This window comes from Podarcis muralis, chromosome 2 (genome assembly GCF_964188315.1).
Source record: "Podarcis muralis chromosome 2, rPodMur119.hap1.1, whole genome shotgun sequence".
Classification (NCBI taxonomy): Eukaryota; Metazoa; Chordata; class Lepidosauria; order Squamata; family Lacertidae; genus Podarcis; species Podarcis muralis.
In genome coordinates this window covers 72664011-72685107 of record NC_135656.1, presented here as the reverse complement: position 1 = coordinate 72685107, position 21097 = coordinate 72664011, and the positions used below count along the sequence as shown (strand labels likewise).

The window sequence follows — 21097 nt, the reverse complement described above, 5'->3', positions numbered from 1 at the left end:
ATAAACTCTTCAAAGGTCAGGTTCATGCGTTTTCCCACACATCAGTCAGAAAACACAGGCAGTAAAACTTGGCTTAGTTACAGTGGTGAAAGTTCCTAAATTATTCGTACAGGTAATCAATAGTGGCTTGTAAGAGCTCTGTGGTCTGAGTTGCAGCAAACAGCTCAGATCTCACATGTTGTGCTTCTCTGGTAGATTGATCGGCAGGAAAGGATGATGGTTAAAGAGCTTGATGAGTATTTGCAAGCTTTCTGTCACATCCTGAATGTGTGTATCTGGAAGTCCCTTTGTGTTGCTCCTGTTTGCCCATCCTGTATGCTCCCTGGGACTGGAAGACAACTTACAGAGCTGTGCCACTCCAGGCCATGTCCCCAACTAACTCAGTGACTCATTTGAAAGGCAGAAGAACTGCCCACCACAACCATGTGCCAAAGCACATGGTAGCAGCTGAAAAACAACCAAACAACCAACCAACAGGCAAATAGCCAGACGCCAAACAGTAAAAAGCAGCTTCAAGCAAAAATTCACAAACTCACCCGCTTTGGCTCTTGCACTATTCCAATGTAAAACTCTTTTTGCTCTCCAGAGATTGCAAGCTTTTGGGGACTGGGAGTACTTAACAGAGCAGGGTAGCTCAAATTGGCAGAAATGTTCACCAAGGTATTTTTCTCCATAATATGAATTCATTAAAAGGGACCCCTGACCATTAGGTCCAGTCGTGGCCGACTCTGGGGTTGCGGCGCTCATCTCGCTTTCTTGGCTGAGGGAGCCGGCGTACAGCTTCCGGGTCATGTGGCCAGCATGACTAAGCCGCTTCTGGCAAACCAGAGCAGCGTACGGAAACGCCGTTTACCTTCCCGCCTATTTATCTACTTGCACTTTGACGTGCTTTCGAACTGCTAGGTTGGCAGGAGCAGGGACCAAGCAACGGGAGCTCACCCCGTCACGGGGATTCGAACCGCCAACCTTCTGATCGGCAAGTCCTAGGCTCTGTGGTTTAACCCACAGTGCCACCCGTGTCCCATGAATTCATTAGGGTTGATTTTATATGACAAACTCTAGTTTCATCTACATCTTTGTATAATTCTAATATTTGCATTCCTCTGCTACCAATATAGCACTTTAACATATTATTATTATTATTATTATTATTATTATTATTATTATTATTATTATTATTAAAAACCCTTCAGAGACACTGTGGCAACCACCATTTACAACTGCCAGGACAAATTTAAATCCCCATCAAATGGCTAAAAATTTATGGAACAGAATAAGGTATGCAAGTAATTTGTCTGATTTTCATATTATCTCTTAAATTCATTCAGCAGAGAAGCAATGGATTATTTAGTCTCGGCAGAGCATCAGATTTCCCTTTACTTGCTCATTGTGCCTTTTAACCTGATGCCATAATTTGCTAACAGCTTAATTTGCCTTTAGCTGTTCTTAATGCCTTTTATAATACAGACTCCTGCAAATGTGCCCAAGTACCTGATATGTGCAACTACAATGAAAATAATGCTGCTTTAAAGCTGTTAAAACTGTGTGTTTTCTACTGAACTTCATACTGATTATTATTATTATTCCAAAAACAACACCCAGCAATATTTGAAAAGCAACAACAATGGTAACTATAAAACAGATATGGCTTGTACATATTGACCGGGCTGTTGCATGGGGAGGGAAACAAATTAAATTTCATCATGGAACATATCTCTAATTGGCTATTAACACAAATGGGAGAAAGAGGCAATTCTCCCCAAACAATTTCCCTTTACTATTTGTAAATGGGCCCACTGGGACCATATACCTTGTAATGAACTCTGATTCTTTAATTATTGACTACTTCTACACTGAACTAGGTTTCACAGCATGGATTTGCAGGTAAAAAGCTAGTGGTCACCTCTATTGGGTAGGTTTTGTAATCTAAAGTTGTATACTGAATTTTCTTCCCAGGAACAAAATTAAGTTTATAGCATCTAAGGTTCAACATGTTCCTCTAGCTTTAGAATTGTGGTTTTATTATCAAAACTAATCAAAGTAAGAAAGTCTACTTAAATGAAACTGAGACATTTTGTACCAGTTCAAATTTTCACAACTCACTACTGCTGGCTGGGACTGATGGGAGTTCAGCAACTGGAGAGCCAAAGGTTCCCCATTCTTGAGGTTACAAAAACACTGTTCAATGTGAAATCAGCAGTTGGTGCTGCATCCTTTATTTCAGTTCAACCTTCAACTAAGTTCAATGTAGAGCCGGTGGAATACTAATATGAATGGGGACGCCCACATTTCAGGAGAGACAGCACTCCACGTTACAACAACTGATAATTTTCAGGTCATGGCAAAACCAGCTAGATTTCCTTTGAAGATTTTAGGGCCCTTTCCGGTTTTTCAAGTAACTTCAAGATGAGTTATTTAGGATTTTATATGTACATAAAGGTAAAGGTACCCCTGCCCGTCAGGGCTAGTCGTGACCGAATCTAGGGTTGCGCGCTCATCTCGCTCAAGAGGCCGGGAGCCGGCGCTGTCCAAAGACACTTCCAGATCACGTGGCCAGCGTGACGAAGCTGCATCTGGCGAGCCAGCACCAGCGCCGCACACGGAAGCGCCGTTTACCTTCCCGCTAGAAAGCGGTCCCTATTTATCTACTTGCACTTAGGGGTGCTTTCGAACTGCTAGGTGGGCAGGAGCTGGGACGGAAGTGTGGGCAGGAGCTGGGAGCTCACCCTGCTGCGGGGATTTGAACCGCCGACCTTTCGATCAGCAAGTCCTAGGCTCTGTGGACATAGCACGACCTTCAAACTGGCTCCGTGGATAGTGGGTAGCTAGTTTGCCTTTGGCACTGGCATGGTAAGGAGACCAGTTGCAGCCTCCGAACCCTGTAGTATCTCCTGTAGTGGCTCAGCTTATAGGTTTATGTGAACTGGATCTCTGTTCCAGTATCTTCTGACAGACCTCCAGTTTGATTTGATATATTTTTTTTAATGGATAGGAAAACCTGAACAAAAGGGCAAGTAAAATAGGAGAGGAAGAACCACACTGGTTTGGGGAAAAGGCAGGGACTTAAACTGAAGGAGCATGAAAGAAGAGAGGCTACCTTTCTCAAGTTCCTGCCTTGAGTAAGAGAACACACACTTCTGTGTGGATTACTCACATGCCAACCTGAAAAGAACCAGCTCTCTTCAATATGTGGGACTAGGGAGTGTTCAATTTAAGAAAATGAAAAATCGTTGATAGTCCAGAATATATCAGAAAGGAAAACTATTAATAGACCACCTATCCAAAATGTTATGAAAAGTCCCAAAGTAAAACTATAAAATGCTGTGGTGAAGGTCATGGATGACTCATTTTGGTTTATGAAAATTCTGTAATGCACAGGCTTTTATAACATTTTCATGATTCAAAGTATCTGCTGCAAAGAAATTATGTATTTCTAATAGAAATAAAGTTAAATATTACCATAGTTTGAGCTGGGTGCTGTATATTTGGTGCTAGATTTGCGAATAATATTTTCATGGATCTGATACCATTCATTTTCATTGTTGCACCTGAAAAAGTATAGTCTAGTGTTACCTTTATGACTTTACCTTATTACTGAATGCATACATACATAGTCTACACACCGGATCCTTTTTTTAAAAAAAACAAAACAATTTTGTTGAACAGCAATACATTATCAGAAGGAAAAAAACCAATGCAAATCTTAAACAGTATAGAAAATATGACAAGTCTTTCCCGTGCCATATGCTTGAAGCTCGTGGAAACACTACTGGTACTGAAAGGCATCTGAAGCTTCTTGGCACATTGCATATTTGGAGCTGTGTTTCCCCTCTTCACACTTTAGAATCACCAGTGTACTTGTGCAGCTACATCCATAAGCATCCACAAAAGCGATCCCTGCCCCCAGATTAACAATGTTCCCCAGATTCCCAGCTTTCCTTTTAAAAGATCTAACTTTCAAGAATATGTGGAACACAATTTGTAAGGTAAAATGTGCAGGAGCTATTCTCTTCATTTAAAAAAAAATAATTGGGGGAGAAACTAGCCTGTACCCACATTTGAGTGTTTTTAGCCAACGAATGAGTCCAAAACAATGACTAACGTTTAGCAAAGCGAGAACTAGCCAAGTAGATAAAAAGAGAAGGCTAAAGTGAAGCACCCATTGTCTAGATTCTTGGTATGTTTTTAAGCCTTTTTACGCTGGTCTTCCGTAATAAAGAACTGTTTGCTGCTTCTTAAAAAACAATCCATAATTTTAGTTTAGCTTGACTGGGGAGTAATGTGTTAACTAAAAGGAGGAAAAAGGGAGGGAGGAAAGTAGCAACCAAGTTAGGAGTTTGTGGTCTTTCTAACTCAGATCTTTATTCATACAAAGAATGTCACCCCCTGCCCTACCTGAGTTTGTAAATATTAAAAAAATTACCAGTGCCAATACAGATAAAAGTCCATCATTATTATACCAGTATTGCAAGGACCAGGGCTAAGAGAGTGTGTATTATGTTAGCCTTGCAAAGTAACCCAGTATGGTTGTTTTGCTGGTGGAAGAGGGGTTCAAGTAGTGTATGACAAGTTTAGGCTTCTTGTGTTATCATGGCATGTTGGATATTTTGGGGGTTGAAATGTCGTTTTTGTGTTCAGTTAATTGTAGAAGCAGCGCAATTAATTATGGGCTGGAGGGTATGAAGAAAGCTTGGGAAAGAACTGGGGATTTCAGCTGTGAGTAAAAAGACATTGTCTAGATGCTAGGTCCATCTGTATATAGACAACAGGTCTACTAATTAAGAAACAATGGAGGGGTAGACCTGGAATACAAGTTTCTCAGACTCCAGGGCTGCCCAGGCCTCATTCAGTCACCAGATCTATCAGAAATGGCAGACCTGTACTCTGATGTTAATTATCAGTATTTATTTATTTATTTAGGCATATTCATTTTGCTCCCCTTGGAAAAAGGGGATGCCCATGGCCACATCAATTGTGAACCAATTCTTAACGTGGTAGACATCCCATACTAGAAAATGGTGCTGTGTTGGAGCAAAGCAAATACTTTGAGTTTTTCATATTATTGTTGGTCTCCAATCAGCCTCAACTGGCATAACCAATGTTTAGGGATGATGAGAGTTAGTAGCCCCAACAAAATCTGAAGGGCTGCAGGTTCCTCATAACTGACATAAAGGGTAATAAGCACCTTTTAGACTAATAGCTTAATTTTCTACATGCGCTTTCGTAAGTAAAACCTACTTCGTCAGGTAGAGTAAGGAACGCAAGCAAAGTTGGAAAGTCAGCTCATGGGACATAGGAAAAGACAATTCCATTTTTATTTAAAGAAATATAATGATCTAACTCAGTATAAGGCAGCTCTTTCCACTTCAACAAAGAGATCTGCAAATATGGCCAGTATGCGTCTATCTCTCCTTCTCCTCATTCTGGGGTAGAATGGCTTGTTTGGTTATTGGTTTGCTATTGGTTTTGTTTTATTATGTATTTTGTATTCTCATTTTGTTTTTTTCTGTTGTTAACAGCCCTGGGATTTTCTGATGAGGAGTGGTATACAAATTTTATTATTATTATTACGTATTTTTCGCTCTATAACACGCACCCGACCATAACACGCCCGTAGTTTTAAGAGGAGGAAAATCCGTAGGCATGCCACCCGTAGGCATTCCCTCCATAACACGCACAGACATTTCCCCTTACTTTTTAGGAGGAAAAAAAGTGAGTGTTATGGTGCAAAAAATATGGCATTTAGGGGGTTATGAGGGGGCTGCAGCGGGAAAGGACTTGCCAAAAATGGCCTCTCCTGTTGTTCCGCTGAGGGATTTCTTCCTTCGTTGATCAGACACCAGTAGATACCACAAGCATGTTTGGCAAACCCTCACCATGATCAGCTCACGCCAAGTAACCTATGTCCCCACTGTGGAAGGACGTGTGGATCCAGAATTGGCCTCCACAGTCACTTGTGGACTCACTGTTAAGACCATGTTCATGGAAGACAATCTTACTCAGCTATGAGTGATCGCCAAAGAAGAAGAAGATATGCTTAAAATAAATAAAAATAAGCTGGATCAATTGTCAATCCATTAAAATAAAGGTATTTTAAGATTTTAATGGTATTATACCACCAGAAGTATATCTAAACTTTTATCTTCATGAAATCCATGGTAATTTCTCAGGTCGCCTAGTTAACAATGTATTTCACATAGCTATAGTTTGCCTACCTGATCATTAGGTAGTGAGAGAATTAACCAGTTGCCTTAGCTGTGTGCTGCTCCAAATAGAATTCTGGTACAATTTCTTAAGGCATCCAGAGTAGCCTATGAATAATGATAAGGGAGATGAACTGCTAGACCCTGAAACTCACTTGGTTGTCTAGCTAAGGTGGTGATTATAAAAAACAAAAAATACTACTCTTTGTAATGCTACCTGAATTTTCAAAACAAGGTAACTGCTGAGCTAAAAAGGAGTCTGGCAACTGTCTCTAACATATTGAAAACAAGCGAGAATACAGAAAGAACTTTGATGTACTATGAAGGAGTTTTGAGATTTTTTTTTTAAAAAATACATCCAAGTGAAATGTAATCAGGGCTTTAGTAAAGCGTTGTTGATATGGCTGCCAGGAATTTCAGTGAAATGATTTGAGTGTTACAAACCCTACATTTCATTGTGTTTTAATTAGTGGATTATTGGAGTTTTTTACATTTGCTTTTTATCTGTAAGCCACTTTAAGCCACTCTGTGGAGGTCAAAAGTGAGGTGCATCGTTAAATAAGTAAAATAAACATATTCACCCCAGAATCTGCTATTTAAGAAATTCAGCAGCAGCACTAAAATTTATTTCTTGTATGGCATTAGTTCAGATTAGAAAATACAGTGAGACTAATATTAGAGAAACACTAGAAGTTCCAGATGGACTCATATCTGCAATCAGATTCTGCATGCAAAAACATTTGCTAATGATATTTGCTAACAAAAAGTCAACGTTTGACCTTCTGAGTCACCAAACCATAAACAGATGCCACCATATTTTTAAAAAAATATTGATGTGAAATAGAAAAAAAGAACTTAATATTGTCATAACCACGTCTGGTTCAAACCACAATCACATACACAATTACTTCATTTTAGAATATATGTAAAAGGTAAAGGTAAAGGTACCCGTACGGGCCAGTCTTGACAGACTCTAGGGTTGTGCGCCCATCTCACTCAAGAGGCCGGGGGCCAGCACTGTCTGGAGACACTTCTGGGTCACGTGGCCAGCGTGACATCGCTGCTCTGGCGAGCCAGAGCTGCACACGGAAACGCCGTTTACCTTCCCGCTAGTAAGCGGTCCCTATTTATCTACTTGCACCCGGAGGTGCTTTCGAACTGCTAGGTTGGCAGGCGCTGGGACCGAGCAATGGGAGCGCACCCCGCCGCGGGGATTCGAACCGCCGACCTTTCGATCGGCAAGCCTTAGGCGCTGAGGCTTTTACCCACAGCGCCACCCACGTCCCAGAATATACGTAGAGCAAGGTCAATCATCTATAGCAGGGGTGGGGAACCTTCAGCCCACAGACCAATCTTTGCTCCCCAGGGGTTCCAAATTGGCTCACCAGGCCATTTCATCTAAAGCACACCTGCCGACCAACTGAAATCATTGGTGACATCAGCTGATGGGTGGGATTACTGGGTTCAATCTTGCACTGACTGCGCAATCCTGTTCCCTACATAGAATGAGAGGCATTCATTCCCAACTGTTTCAAGAAAACCACAGGCGAAGAACCCAAGAAGGGCAAATTTTTGTTTTTTATTATTTTTTTAAAAATCTAAAATACGGTTTCTGGTCAAAATTTAAAACTGGCATTAAATTATATTAACATGTTAAAAGTCTCACCACACAAAAGCCCATGCATAAAGAATATTGTGATACTGACAAACAATATGCCTGTTTCTTTGCTTTACTTTCTCCCAATACGTGATTATAATTTCTGGTTCAAAATTCCAGATTTTGTTCTCAGGGCCAAGCTTGACAAAACTCCAACTAGCAATGGTGTTAATGGCTTTTTAAAAGTAAAAAGCAGATATGCCCCTCCCAATCCACATCATCTCCACCCCTATAATCTGCTATCTGCTAGTTCTAATCTGTGCCAATCAAAGCTAATTTGTGAGACTGGCACCTCATTTTATTTGCCTTCAGCAATCTGTAATTGATATACTACTAGTTTGGAGCTTGTCGATTCATGGCTTATTCCTATGACCTATGACATGAACTGTGGGCAAATCTCAGACTAAGAAAACACCTTCTAACTCCCATGCAGAACCACCCTCCTATGACTAAACACAACAGTACAGCCACAGGAGCACAGAGGAAGGTGGTTTTTCCTCACAAGTTACTTCAGTCACCACTACAGAATTGTGCTGGGGGTAGGATAAGGGGCCACTCCGCTTTCTCTATGCTGATTTCTGCTTTCCTTGCCATCTATTACTGCATTTGCTATCAGGGAACCCGCTCTACATTGAGGAACAGTATTTTATTCAGATTCTAAAAGCCAAGCTTGGCAGCCACTGACAACACCATCAGTAACAAAAAGGAAACATACAAATCCTAATCAGAGTTGACTTTCAATGAGTAAGCTTAAAAATAGCTTGGCTCACATACAGTCAGCAGGAAAACACAGCACTGAAACCGATTGCAAAAAAGGCTCTGCAGGGAAGGGGGGGGGGGAATCAGACAGCAGGTTTTTTTCTTTCTATCCTGCACTTTGCTTACCTATGGGAAAAGTGTCAAGTCACGTTGGTTATTTAAAGAATTGTGCATTAGTATCACCTAGCCAAAGCCAACAAATTAGAAGGTAGGAGAGTTAGTATAATGAATGCATTAACACTCCTATAGGATACTGATCTACTTACTTGGATATAAAATCAGTTGGTATAACCTGTTAGAGATAGGAAGACACTTTAACTATTTAAAATTACTTTTATAAATTCCTCATCCTAGGTTAAGGCCATGGCACTCATGTTTTATAAACCAGCAAAGTATCTGACATAACACAAACAGCACATATATTTTTCTCTTATTCCTGCACTAAATAACTTACGTGTAAACTTTAAGAACAAAATCCTTTTCTTCTTTTAATTCAGAAATTGATGGAATCACATCCATGATACTTAATACAGCGCAGCCATATGGACGTCGGTAATGAAGATGAGAAGGACCCTTTCTTGAATCATTTAGCAACATGCGCCCTAAAACAAAGCATTGTTGGCATTATATTCAACTTCAGTTCTCAAACACCTAAACGTAACTCTATAAATAAAGATAATGTTACTTTTTTAAAAAAAATCCAGATTAAACAGTAAAACAAGTATCTTGCTGAGGAAAAAGTGAATAGCTTCCTGTGGCAACTATGCAGAAATTATACTTCCATTCCTCTAAGATCTACCTTATTTTTTTAAAAAAACTAATCAGAAATCCTACACCCTGCCAAGATATAACCACCTCAGCAGCTGGGCCTGGGAGTGCCCTTGCCCTATCAAAATGTTGTCAGGGAAGGCACATATAAGATAAAGGTGTCTAGTACCATTTACTCTTACTGGGAACATCCCTCTGATGCCTCCACCAGAGACCTTTCCTGCTACCTCAGATATTTTAACTAGGAAACCTAGATATTGAACCAGAAACCTTATACATGTAACCATGTGCTGTAGTGCTGAACTATGGCTCCACCCCCATACTATTATGCCTCTTGGGCAACCTTCTGTTTCTTGATGACAGGAGCACTTGCTTAACTGAAAGCAGCATTAGACTCTTTTGCATGCAGGCACTCATCCAAATAAATGAGAGCAACTTGTGCCAGGCAATCGTCCAAGAGGCACAGTTTGTTGTGCTCCCAATTAGTAAAAGCAGGATGGGGGAACCTATGGTCCTCCAGAAGTTGTTGGGAGTACAGTTCCTATGGCTATGCTGGCTGAGGCTGATGGGAATATCTGGTTCCTAACCCCTGGTGGGGAAGGTGGGCCTGTGACTCATGGACTGCTAGGTGGCCATCCCTGTCCTTCAGATTTTATATACAGCAAGTTATGAATTAAAACCTGACCTGCTGGACTGGTCAGACCTGCTGCAATAGCTATGTCTTACTCCACACAAAAAGTACTGTTATCTGCACTTCTGCCGAAATGACGGTTTAGCAATTACAATTTGTTATGAAACAGTGCAACTCCTGGGTCTTTGAAGCTGCACTTCCTATGGAAATGCACACTCACACATAATCACTGTACTCAACAAGATTACGTTGATTGATTTACCTGGTTTAGTTTATTTATATAATGCATTTCCACAATGAGCTATGCCCAAAGATTGTGCATAAAAATCTAAAATAAATTCAGTAAGTGTACTGTACCTATCCGAATTACATGGGCAACTATGTACAAGTCTTTCTTCATATCCTTGCTGCTGAGATCCTAACAGAATTGGGGAGAAAGTAAAAATCATTGTCAAAAACATTTATATTACAAGTATATTCTATTTTCATTTTTTTTTATATAAATTTTTTATTGGTTTTCCAAACACAAAAAGTAAAAACATACAATACACAATACACAGACATACACACATATAAACATATATAACTTCCTAGTCTTATTTTCATACACCTTACTTCTCGGACTTCCCCATACCTCCCCTTTTCTGCATCCTTGTTTTACATTTCTTCAGCAACTCCTCCAATTAACTAATTATTCAGTTCAATTTCTTTTAAATTCTTCCTTAACTTATTGATTACAGCTGCAATTCTCTATTTCCCAATTCCTTGACATCTTAACACTCCTCAATTTTACAACAATTCTTAAGATATATTTTAAATTTCTTCCAGTCTTCTTCCACTGTCTCTTTCCCCTGGTCACGGATTCTGCCAGTCATCTCCGCCAGTCCCATGTAGTCAATCACCTTCGTCTGCCAAGTATATTCTATTTTCAAACAGAAAACTACCTCTACACATTTCTATCATTGTTATAGAGAAGTGAAGGCTTGGAGTAGAAAAAGATCCACCTCCCCAAGGAGGATTTCTACCCTATTTTTCCAGGGGAACTCCACAGAAAATTGGGGGTGGGGGGGGATCTCATGTAATATTTACTTTTTCAGAAAGGTGAGTGAAAGTACTGTATACTCATTGTTTGAATAACATTAACACATGCATTTACATTTCATAAATATGACCAACAATGAAATTCTCATTGCAAGTTATTCACTGCTCAGGTTGGCTGTGGCTGAATATCAAGGCCTGCAAGTTACCTGAGTTAAAGTGCTTGTAAGCTTATAGCTGCTAGCAAAAGAAAAAGGCCAAATCTGGAAGTTGCAAGATGCTGAATGGATAAATTGGCTTAGCTAAATTAGAAGAGTAAGGAAAGGAGAAAGGGGATATCAGATGCCCCAGGAACATAGGTGAAAAAGCAAAGGTAGTGTCCACTGAAATCTACTATCACCAGCATCATCATCTTTATTACGGTCACAGACCAGCATAAGTTAAAATAGAAACATGCAGGAATTTAGGAAATAAAACAGATAAAACGGGTAAAAGGAGTGACTCAGAAAAGGGGAGTTGCATGAGGGAGACTTAAAATCAGCTAGAGAGTTAAGAGCAAGCAGTTGCAAATAACTATAGAAGGGAGGGTGCAAGACAGGGCACAGGTCTTGGGTATGAGCCTTCAGTTTAGGTCTGGTGCATGACCCGAACCATTCTTCAGTGAATGCCCATCATAGCAGTGCAAAATCTGGCTGCTGAGTATGTTACATCTGGATTTGCATCTTGAAGTAGCAAGGAGGTATAGAGTTGCTCTGTCTGTCCAGGGAAATTGTATAGTAGTGGCAGGATGAACCTGACTCATATGTCTGTATAATATTGGCAGTAGAAGAAGACGTGTTCAGTAGTTTCTAGCTGCCCTGAGCCACTTGGGCATTTCCTCTCTTCGTATGGTACCTTCCTAAAACGGCCTTCCTGGATAGCTAAGGAGAGTGCCTGGCATCAGGCCAAAGTGAAGGCCCTTCACTGTTTTGGTACTTCTAGGTTGGTCATATATGGCATTTGGGAACTGAGGTAACTTTTTGTTTCACTGATGAAATAATTTGGGGATCTGGCTAGAGCTGCTTGGCATTATATGTCTTCCATATGCTGTCCGATTTTTGGTTTTTTCGTATCCCATGTCAAGTAAAATTTACAGGGTAAAACCTAGGGTTGTATTTTGTTTAGCCCTGTTCATTTCCAAGTCATTTGGAAGTCATCCTTTATAGTTAGGGGAGCAAGGCCACACGGGAAGAAGGATAGTCTCAGCCAGTAATTAAGTGTGGCAAGCCACACTCTAGCCTCAATTCTTACCAGTCCAGTTTCTAGTTGTAGGGTGGCATTGGAAACATTTTGGGGCACTTGTAGGACTGATCTTAGAAATTTAGATTGTATCAGTTCCAGTGTTGCAGGGGGTGGTGGTGTAGTTTTCGGAAGTGTGTCTCCTAGGTCTTTGCTGAGACGTGATAGTCTCTCATTGGTGGACTACTAGTATGGGTGAGTGTTATGGTCTTCCAGAAAAGGGCAGGGTTGTTGGATTTGGCTGCTTGAATAACCCATGTCCAGTTCTTTTTTGTTGCTTCCTTTTTCTTCCAGGCCAGCCTTTTGTGATATAGGAGATCCATTGTGCCAGCTGGGGTTAGTATTGGAGGTAAAGACTTGGTATGAAATGTTACGGGCTTTTTTGGCGTTGATACAGTCCTTGTCAAACCATGGCTTTGAGTGGTGTTTTCGGTATCTCCTGTCAGTTCTGTGACTATTGCTGAGAGGCTAATGTAATTCTTGGGTTGGGTCCTTGTAGGCCATCAGGAGGGCCTCAGAGGATTGAGCTGTTATCAGGGTGGTTCGGATTGACTGCAGGCTTACTGAGTCCAACCATTTTGATACTTTTTTATTTAGCTGAGAGGTCCATTTGGCTCGGCAGTGGGTTCCTTCCACTGGCATTACAACAGCTTGACAGTTGGTTACAGCGGGGACCTTCTGAGTTAGCTCCTCTACTTGGAGTGAGCCCAGGAAATGATCGCTCTCAAATCTTGGTTTGACCTCTAGGTTCTTTGCATGTGGGAAAAGGTTCTCAGAGACAATTATATAGTTGATGACGCTCATCCTAATTCAAGGCAGGTAGGTGAACTCAGCTGGGTGGTCCCTTCCAAAGGCACCATTTAGAATGTGAAGATTCAGTTTGAAGGTCATTTGTGCTAGGTAGAGACTGTTTGATCTTTTGAGGCTTGCATTGTGAAAGGCCCTGGTGTTTGTAGCTGAACCATGTATATAGGGTCTGGTTGCTCAGGCCTAGTCTGGCATTTAGGTCCCCTCCCAGAACCACCATTGCGCTTGGAATTTGCAATATAAGGTCTACAACGTACCCTTCCAATCCACCCCATCTGGCTCTTATCTCAGATTTCTGGGTCTACTATTTTGATATGAAACACTAGCTTAAAGAGCTGGCATTTATAGCATAGAATTATTGTAAGTTATTAGTTTTTGGCCGAGTGAGGTAATCACAGATGCAAAGGTAAAAGAAGAGACTGCTGAGTAGTGAAACTGTCAAGACCGACAGAAAAACTATGTACATTTACAGACATGATCTCAAATTGTGGTTTTGCAGAAGATGTGGTCGAAGGGCTATGTTTCCTTTCTGGGCAACCTTCCAACAGCCACGAGGATAGGGAATGATGCAAAAGTGGGTGGATTAACGAATATAAATTTTGCATTTAAACAGTAGGCTATTTTCTACACACACACACACACACACACACACACACACCTCTATCCTCCATCCAGACAAGAGAAACATTATTAAATTTCAAAAACACAATCCAGCCTGGTGAAAACATTGGAGGTGTAAAGCAGGGCCATTGAGAGATGTGACATTGGGAGAGGTTTGTGTGGCCTGTGGAGAATTCCAAGGACCAAACAGAGTGGGCTGGAGAACTGTATTTGGTGGCCAGGCCTGAGCTTCCCTACCTCAGAAGTCCAATATCAATAACATCCTTACAGAGAAAGAAGAAAGGAACATCAGAGAAACAAAGCTTCATAAAAACATCTAAAACACAACCCTGCTCCATTTGTTGGAGGCTGAAATCAAAACACATTTATGCAACCGCTCTCAGTACTGGCTGCAGTAAATATAGTCTAAGTAATTACTCCCTTCACCATAGTGATATTTTCAAAGGGTGTTTGTCTACAAACACATGAAGGAAACGAAAAGACCATTCTCATTTCATGCTTCATTAGAAATCAACAGGCAAAACAAAAGACAAATGAAAGACAAATGCAGCAGGAAAACGAGTGTTTCGACATCCACTTTTGAAGTTAATTTTAATTTACTAATGCTCATTTTTCACAGTACAAGTCATTTTTTAAAAAGTGTTCATGCTAGCCTTTCACTTCAAATTCAGCAATAAGAACATAAGAAGAGCCTGCTGGACCAGGTCTATAGTCCCATCTATTACAACATCCAGTTTTCCCATTGGTCAGCCAGATGCCTGTGGGAAACCCTCAAGCAGAACTGAAGCACAAGAGCACTCCAACTCTGGAGTGAGAGCATAGCCATCATGGCTAATAGCCAAGGATAGCCTTATCATCAATGAATTTGTCCAGTCCTCTTTTAAAGCCTCCCAACTTGATGGTCATCACTGCCTCCTGTGGGAACAAGTGCCATGGTATAACTATGCACAGTTTGAAGAATTTATTTTATCTGCCTGTATATTCAGCTTCATCAGATGTCCACCTTGGGTGTTATGAGAGGAGAAGAACATTTATCTCTCCACGTCATGCAAAATTTTATGAACTTCTATCATGTCATCTCTTACTCACCTTTGCTCTGAACCAAAAGGTCTCAAACACTGGAACCTTTCCTAAAAGAGTAGTTACCTCCATGAGTATATAAATATGATTCTCTCTATAAAGCATAATTTTGGGGAGGGATTCAACTAAATTGTTGTGTGCATAGAATGAGGTCCGCTTGCCCAGCAAAACTTCCCTTACTTCCTCTTGTGCACCCCATGCCCCCTAAATCTGCTCTGCAGAGTTGAGGGAACCCCAGAACAGGTTTAGAGGGTGTTGGGGGCGGGAGGGAAAATGTCTTATTGTATGAAAAGACCTTGTTCCACGCGAGCATAGCTTACATCCTTTATCTGACAATCAGGATGGATTTAGATGTGACATGCAACATGTTCAATAGCTAAACCATGGTTTGCTGAACCCACATCTGCCTGCAGTATGTTTTATTTGGCGTAAAATCAGGATCTGAAATAAAAAACCATGGTTTAGGGTCATTACTCTGTCTCATGAGACTGCTATACCATAGAAATGGGAATATACTTATGAAACTGAGTCATGCACATATGTGAAACAGAAGTATACAAACAGCTCAAAATCATATATGCTTTGGGGACATCTGGATGCTCAAACTATGGTGTGATTAGAACAAAATATATGCTACACTGGAATCCAGTCTGCAAAACATTCTCACTGAATGGTAAAGAAAATGAAAAGTGTTTCATACTGTGAAAAGTGCACACATTCGGTCAATCTTCTCCGGATTCTTGGGGCCCCCATTTTTGTTTAAGCGTACCAGAAACCTTTCACTGAAACACAAAAGATAAGAAAACACTGAATTGCCAATAGTACATACCATCCATACTGCATCCTGGTCATAACTTCTAAACATTTGTGGAACTTTATTCAGAGATCCAGATTCATCGACCATCAAACTGTATAATTACATTGAAAAGACAATGGTTCTTTTGACAATACTTCCAGGTACTTTCTCACCAATCATGGTGGGAATGAATTAATATCTTCTTACATTTGATGAAATATAGGAACAGCACTAGGCTAATAAGAATTTAGCATCCCTACACTCAATCTTAGGCATAAAAATAATTTTGTTAATTGTTTTATGCAAAATAGTATAAATTATTCACCGGAAAGTGAATAATAACTGGAAAGTTAAAGAGATAACTGGGAAGTTAAAAAGATGCAGCACTCTGCCACTAAATTGCAATAATGTGTTTAAGAAAATAAAATAATTTATTACAAAATAACAGAGAATGACAGGAATTCATAAGTTCTCTAACCCCATGCTCTGCACTGAGTCAGGATTCAGTATGCTCTGTTAACTGTTTGTATATATTTATCTAACTTTTCAAAATCTAGAAAATCTGTCTATATTCCTAGGCAGCATATTCCATAGGTCAATTGTTTTACTGACCATAAGCAACTGTAACAAAAAGGAACTGTTCGAAGTAATAAACTGTACAGCTGCTTTATTCTATTAAATTTATAATTCTCTGAACTAAACAAATACACCCTGTCAAATGTTCACTTCCTCCATATCAAAAACAATTCCAGCTGGACTCACATCAGTTTTGGTTCTTCTTATCAAATGAATCAAAAGAGTTTCCTTTTTGCACTGTTATACTTTCCTGAAGCCAGAAGGAAACAAATTCTGGAGATCGGAATGAACTGCTCAAAAATATTTACTGTAAACAATGCAAAACCTAAAACAGGGTCCTACCAATACTATTACTTATTAGTTGACGTTTTCCACAAATTTGAGGAAAACTAGTTGGTCATAGTAAAAGTAAGAATTATGTTAGGGAACCCCTTGTGAACATGGATTAACTGCACTTACAGGCTGGTGCTGGACCCATGGCAATCCTTTTAGAGATACTCTTGTCAAAAGGGTAAAGTTTCTCTCTGCTAACAGGGTTGCAAAGGCAGAGCATCAATTTAAAGTGAGAAAAAGCAGAGCTCTCCAAGGTGCTGGAATTGTGGTGTAAGTCAGACTTTGAAAAATAGTTCTCAAACAATACTGACTAACTACTACAGCGTGTTCTATTACAATAGTTATAGTGACTTAGCTATAATTAAAATGTTGTGTTTTTCTTTTATAGGCAGAAGTTTAGATCCTTAAAAATGGGTTAGGTAAGGTAATTACCTCGTAGTGCTTCTACAACTCTTTAATAAAGTGGAGTAGTTCGCTTTTCCTTTCAGACCCAGAATTCAGAGGCAGGCCTCTGAAATCTAGTTCCATGACCTCATAAGAACTCTAGTTCCACAAAAAGAGTTAACAATATTACAGATGTTAAAACAGATTTCTGACCAAAGGACCAGCAATCTTTTACATGCTCAGAAAAACAAGCAAGGGGTCTGATTCTGACTTACCTGATCTGTTTGCCTTCCCGGACATCATACAAAAAAAAGAATACATCTGCATCCTCTCCAATTGTATTGTAAGTGAAACTTTTTAGACTGAGAAAGAAGTGGTGAGGTACTGGCAGACGACATGCTTCTCCATGACGTGGGCGTATTGTATCTACCTAATTTGGAGAAAGAAATTAAAGGGACTTCATTTTCTAGACATATATTTAATAGCTTTATACTCATTGATACCATTTAAAATGAAAGTTGCTTGGTAGGATATATACACAGCTCCTAATCATTTTATCTGCACAGATCCACGGGTAGTGCCTAGATCCCTCACCAAAATACTGTCAGAATAAAGCAAATTGTATATGAGTCAACACCCTTGATTAAAGTTGCTGCAAAAAAACATAAAACAAAGTCAATATACGGGTAGGCCTGAACAGTTGTAAATACCAATAAAAAACAGTATTTTTATGAATTATTTCATGGTGAAGAAGAGATATGGCTTCCTTCTGCAGTTTATCTTACCTGTGATGTGCTCTGTTGTACACTATGTCTACTAGATAAATGCTGTAAAAGAAAAAGAAAAAAAAAATACTGCATTACTTCTGTTCAAGGATGCTGACATTTCTTCCACACATGGCTAAACACGTTTTCCCCCATTGTTTTCAGATCTGTTTTAAAAAGATGCAGTAGTATACTAAAGACCGGCTCCTATCAGCTGACACAGAAACATTCATGATTTAGCATTGTCCAGGTACCAAATCAAAGTGCAGCATCATTCCATTGTACTAACTAGACCAGGCTTCCTGAACCTTGGCCCTCCAGATGTTTTGAGACTACAATTCCCACCATCCCTGACCACTGGTCCTGCTAGCTAGGGATCATGGGAGTTGTAGGCCGAAAACATCTGGAGGGCCATGGTTGAGGAAGCCTGAACTAGACCAACATAGGATTTCATGGTGGTGCAACTGGCTGGGGAAACAGAGAGCTCTCCTGCACCAGCAACTGCTATCCCTGTTCTATACAATGTAGCAGCATTACACACAAAGCTGATCAGAGAATAAACTACAGCTGACTACTCATCCAAACAACACCCTGAAAGCCTTTTAGCCATGAGATGATGTAAAAATAAATAAATAGATAAATAAATAGATAAATAATTGCTGCTCCCATATTGTTGAAGATGTGAAATAATGTTTCAATCTGCTTATTTCTGCAAGGTTGATACTTTGCAACATGCTTTGTGCACTCTTGCGCATTTTTTGTACTGATTTATTGGGTTAATTTTCTGCAGATGTTCCCTGGCTAATTTATTCATAGTGTTGTTGTTAGACAAATTTTGTGTAGTTTCATCTCCCTGTTATTTTTTTTTAAAAAAAAACATGCTAACATAGGGTCTGTGAAAATAGGTACTTATTCATTCCAAGTAGCTACTTCACAAGCGTCCTTCTTCCCAATCCTCCCATTCAGCCTCCCCCTGCAGTGGAAAGTATTTTATGACAAAGTACAGGAGCAGCCTCCCACTACTTACCGTAAATCTATTTACATTTGCTTTACCAAAAAAAAAAAAAAACATTCCTTGTTATATGCATAACATGCCCTCAAATGAAAAGTGTAGCGACTGAGTCAACACGACATTAAATGTTTGTGTTAAAAAGGAGCAGCATCCCCAATTCTCTAACAGAGGTTGATCCTGTTTTTAAAGCCTCTCACGCTGAAGGCTAACATTAACAATCAGAAAATTGACAGTAAGTCTCCTACTGTTCCTATTTAATCTCCAGAGGTAAGATTTAAGAAGTAATCCCAATTGAAACGGTTTCAAATGTGTTTTTTAATCATATTTTGTTCTATACTTATCTATTCTCCAGTGTTTAGATATTTGTAATGTGGGGTATCATTGATATTATTTTTTTATTAGGTTTCAGAAGCTAAAACTTGGAGAGACCCAAATAATCCTCCATCTCTCAAACCTAGGAATATAAAAAAATATTTCCGTAGCACATGATCAAAGCCGCACAGAATTCAAACATAGGAGCAGCCCTCCTTGGCCAAGCCATGGTGCATCTAGTAAAGAATTATCATTCCATCAGCTGCCAGCCTGATGCCCCTGGATGCTCACAAGCAAGTTATGAAGGTGATAAGAACCTCCATGTTTGTTGATTTATTACTTCTAAGCATTGATATTCCATCTAGCTATCAGGATTATTAGCCACTGACAGATCTGCCCATCCTTTCCAAAAGTAGAGAGAATAACCAGGGCACTGTATCCACATTTCCAGATTGCAGAAAAGCTCAATTAGTGCACCATCCCTCATCCCTTGCAGCAAACACTAAGACATTCTTCTGAAACCTAGCAACATAGAACAATTGCTGCAATCCTAGGGGAATTTACCTAGGAACATGCAACACAATTCTCAACTTAATCCAACACAACATTAATACATGGATGTGTAGAAGCCAAGTCCCTTTCAGATCCATAGGACATGCCCAGCTATGTGCAAAAATAAATGATGGCAGGCTCCCACAATATAAGCTCAATCAGTGGTGCCTCTTAATCTCAGGGATGTGGGTTCGAGCTCCACGTTGGGCAAAAAGAATTCAGCACTGCAGGGAACTGGAAAAAAGGGCCTGCTCTTGTGCTGCTACCTTCTGGACCTCTCATCCTCATCCTATCAAAGAATAAGGCATCTTACCATCTTGTATAGATCAGATACACTTATCTGATCTGAATCCACCACCTCAAAGTCCTTTCGTGGGACAAGATCCAATCCCAAATGCCTGTGAAGGGAAAAAGATGTGATAAGCATCAATAAAATGTATTCTATTTATGTAGTATATGTAACTACTTGGGAACTGAAAATAAGGCACATGCTTAAAACTATGCAAACCTTAACGCCCCCGATACAATTACAGTGGTACCTCAAGTTACAAACGCCTCAGGTTACAAATGCTTCAGGTTACAAACTCTGCTAACTGGAAGAGTTACCTGGAGTTGAGAACTTTGCCCCCGGATGAGAACGGAAATCGTGTGCCGGCGACGCAGCGGCAGCAAGAGGCCCCATTAGCGAAAGCACGCCTCTAGTTAAGAACAGTTTCAGGTTAAGAACGGACCTCTGGAATGAATTAAGTTCGTAACTAGAGGTACCACCGTATTACAAATATACCTTTCATAACATTCATAATATAGCATCAGCATTATGGGGCTTGTTGCAGCTAATGGCTGGTCAGACAGAGTGGATATTCTAAAGCTTTGGCCTCACATAGATGATTTGGCTTCTCTCATATATGTGGCTGCAGAGAGACAACATTTCATAGCACCAAAAGCATCAAAGGAAAGTTGGTATGGACGCACTTGGTTCAAGAACTCGAACACAGAAGCAAAGCATAGGATGGAGAAAACCCCTGCTGTGATGTAGTTGTAGTCTTCAATATGGGACTGGGCTTCAGGTGTCAATGCCAATGCTCAGAGCTAGGCTTGGCCATAGTATTTTCATCTATTGGAATACTCCTCCAGGAGACGCAGCAGGGTGTCCTCTATATTGACATACACATTTGTTGAAAACTTTTCTTTGCTCACAAGCTTATGCAGACAATTAAAATAAACGCCTTCTGTAAATGTTGGTCAGTTTTAATTTTGTATGTGTTTTTATTGTGTATGTGTATTTGTTGTAAACTACATAATAAAAATTGCAATTGCAATATAAAAGTAAGTAAGTAAGTAAGTAAATCAATCTGACACTTTTCTCTGAGAGTCTACCACCAGGTGAGGTGTGGCAGGTAGTTAACAGGGAAAGTGCATTCACAGTGGTGGGACCCTAACTTGGGAGAGGTCTCCCCAGAGAGGTTGACATAGTACCTACCTAGATGCCCGCTGCCAGACAAAAACTTTTTCCTCCCAGGTCTTTT

The 21097-nt window shown here is 40.0% G+C and overlaps 1 protein-coding gene across 7 annotated transcripts in view; it reads right to left on the bottom strand.

The window, feature by feature from the left end:
- The window catches only part of DOCK3 (dedicator of cytokinesis 3), a 142008-nt gene that overhangs the window by 83308 nt on the left and 37603 nt on the right, over positions 1-21097 (bottom strand). For all 7 annotated transcript variants that reach the window (XM_028718699.2, XM_077924751.1, XM_077924748.1 and 4 more), the window contains 7 exons: positions 19885-19969; positions 17717-17758; positions 17207-17361; positions 15543-15624; positions 10376-10436; positions 9074-9221; positions 3460-3548 (listed from right to left, as the gene is read on the bottom strand). In XM_028718699.2, coding sequence (XP_028574532.2) covers positions 3460-3548; positions 9074-9221; positions 10376-10436; positions 15543-15624; positions 17207-17361; positions 17717-17758; positions 19885-19969 — 662 coding nt within the window. The remainder of the gene's footprint in view (positions 1-3459; positions 3549-9073; positions 9222-10375; positions 10437-15542; positions 15625-17206; positions 17362-17716; positions 17759-19884; positions 19970-21097) is intronic.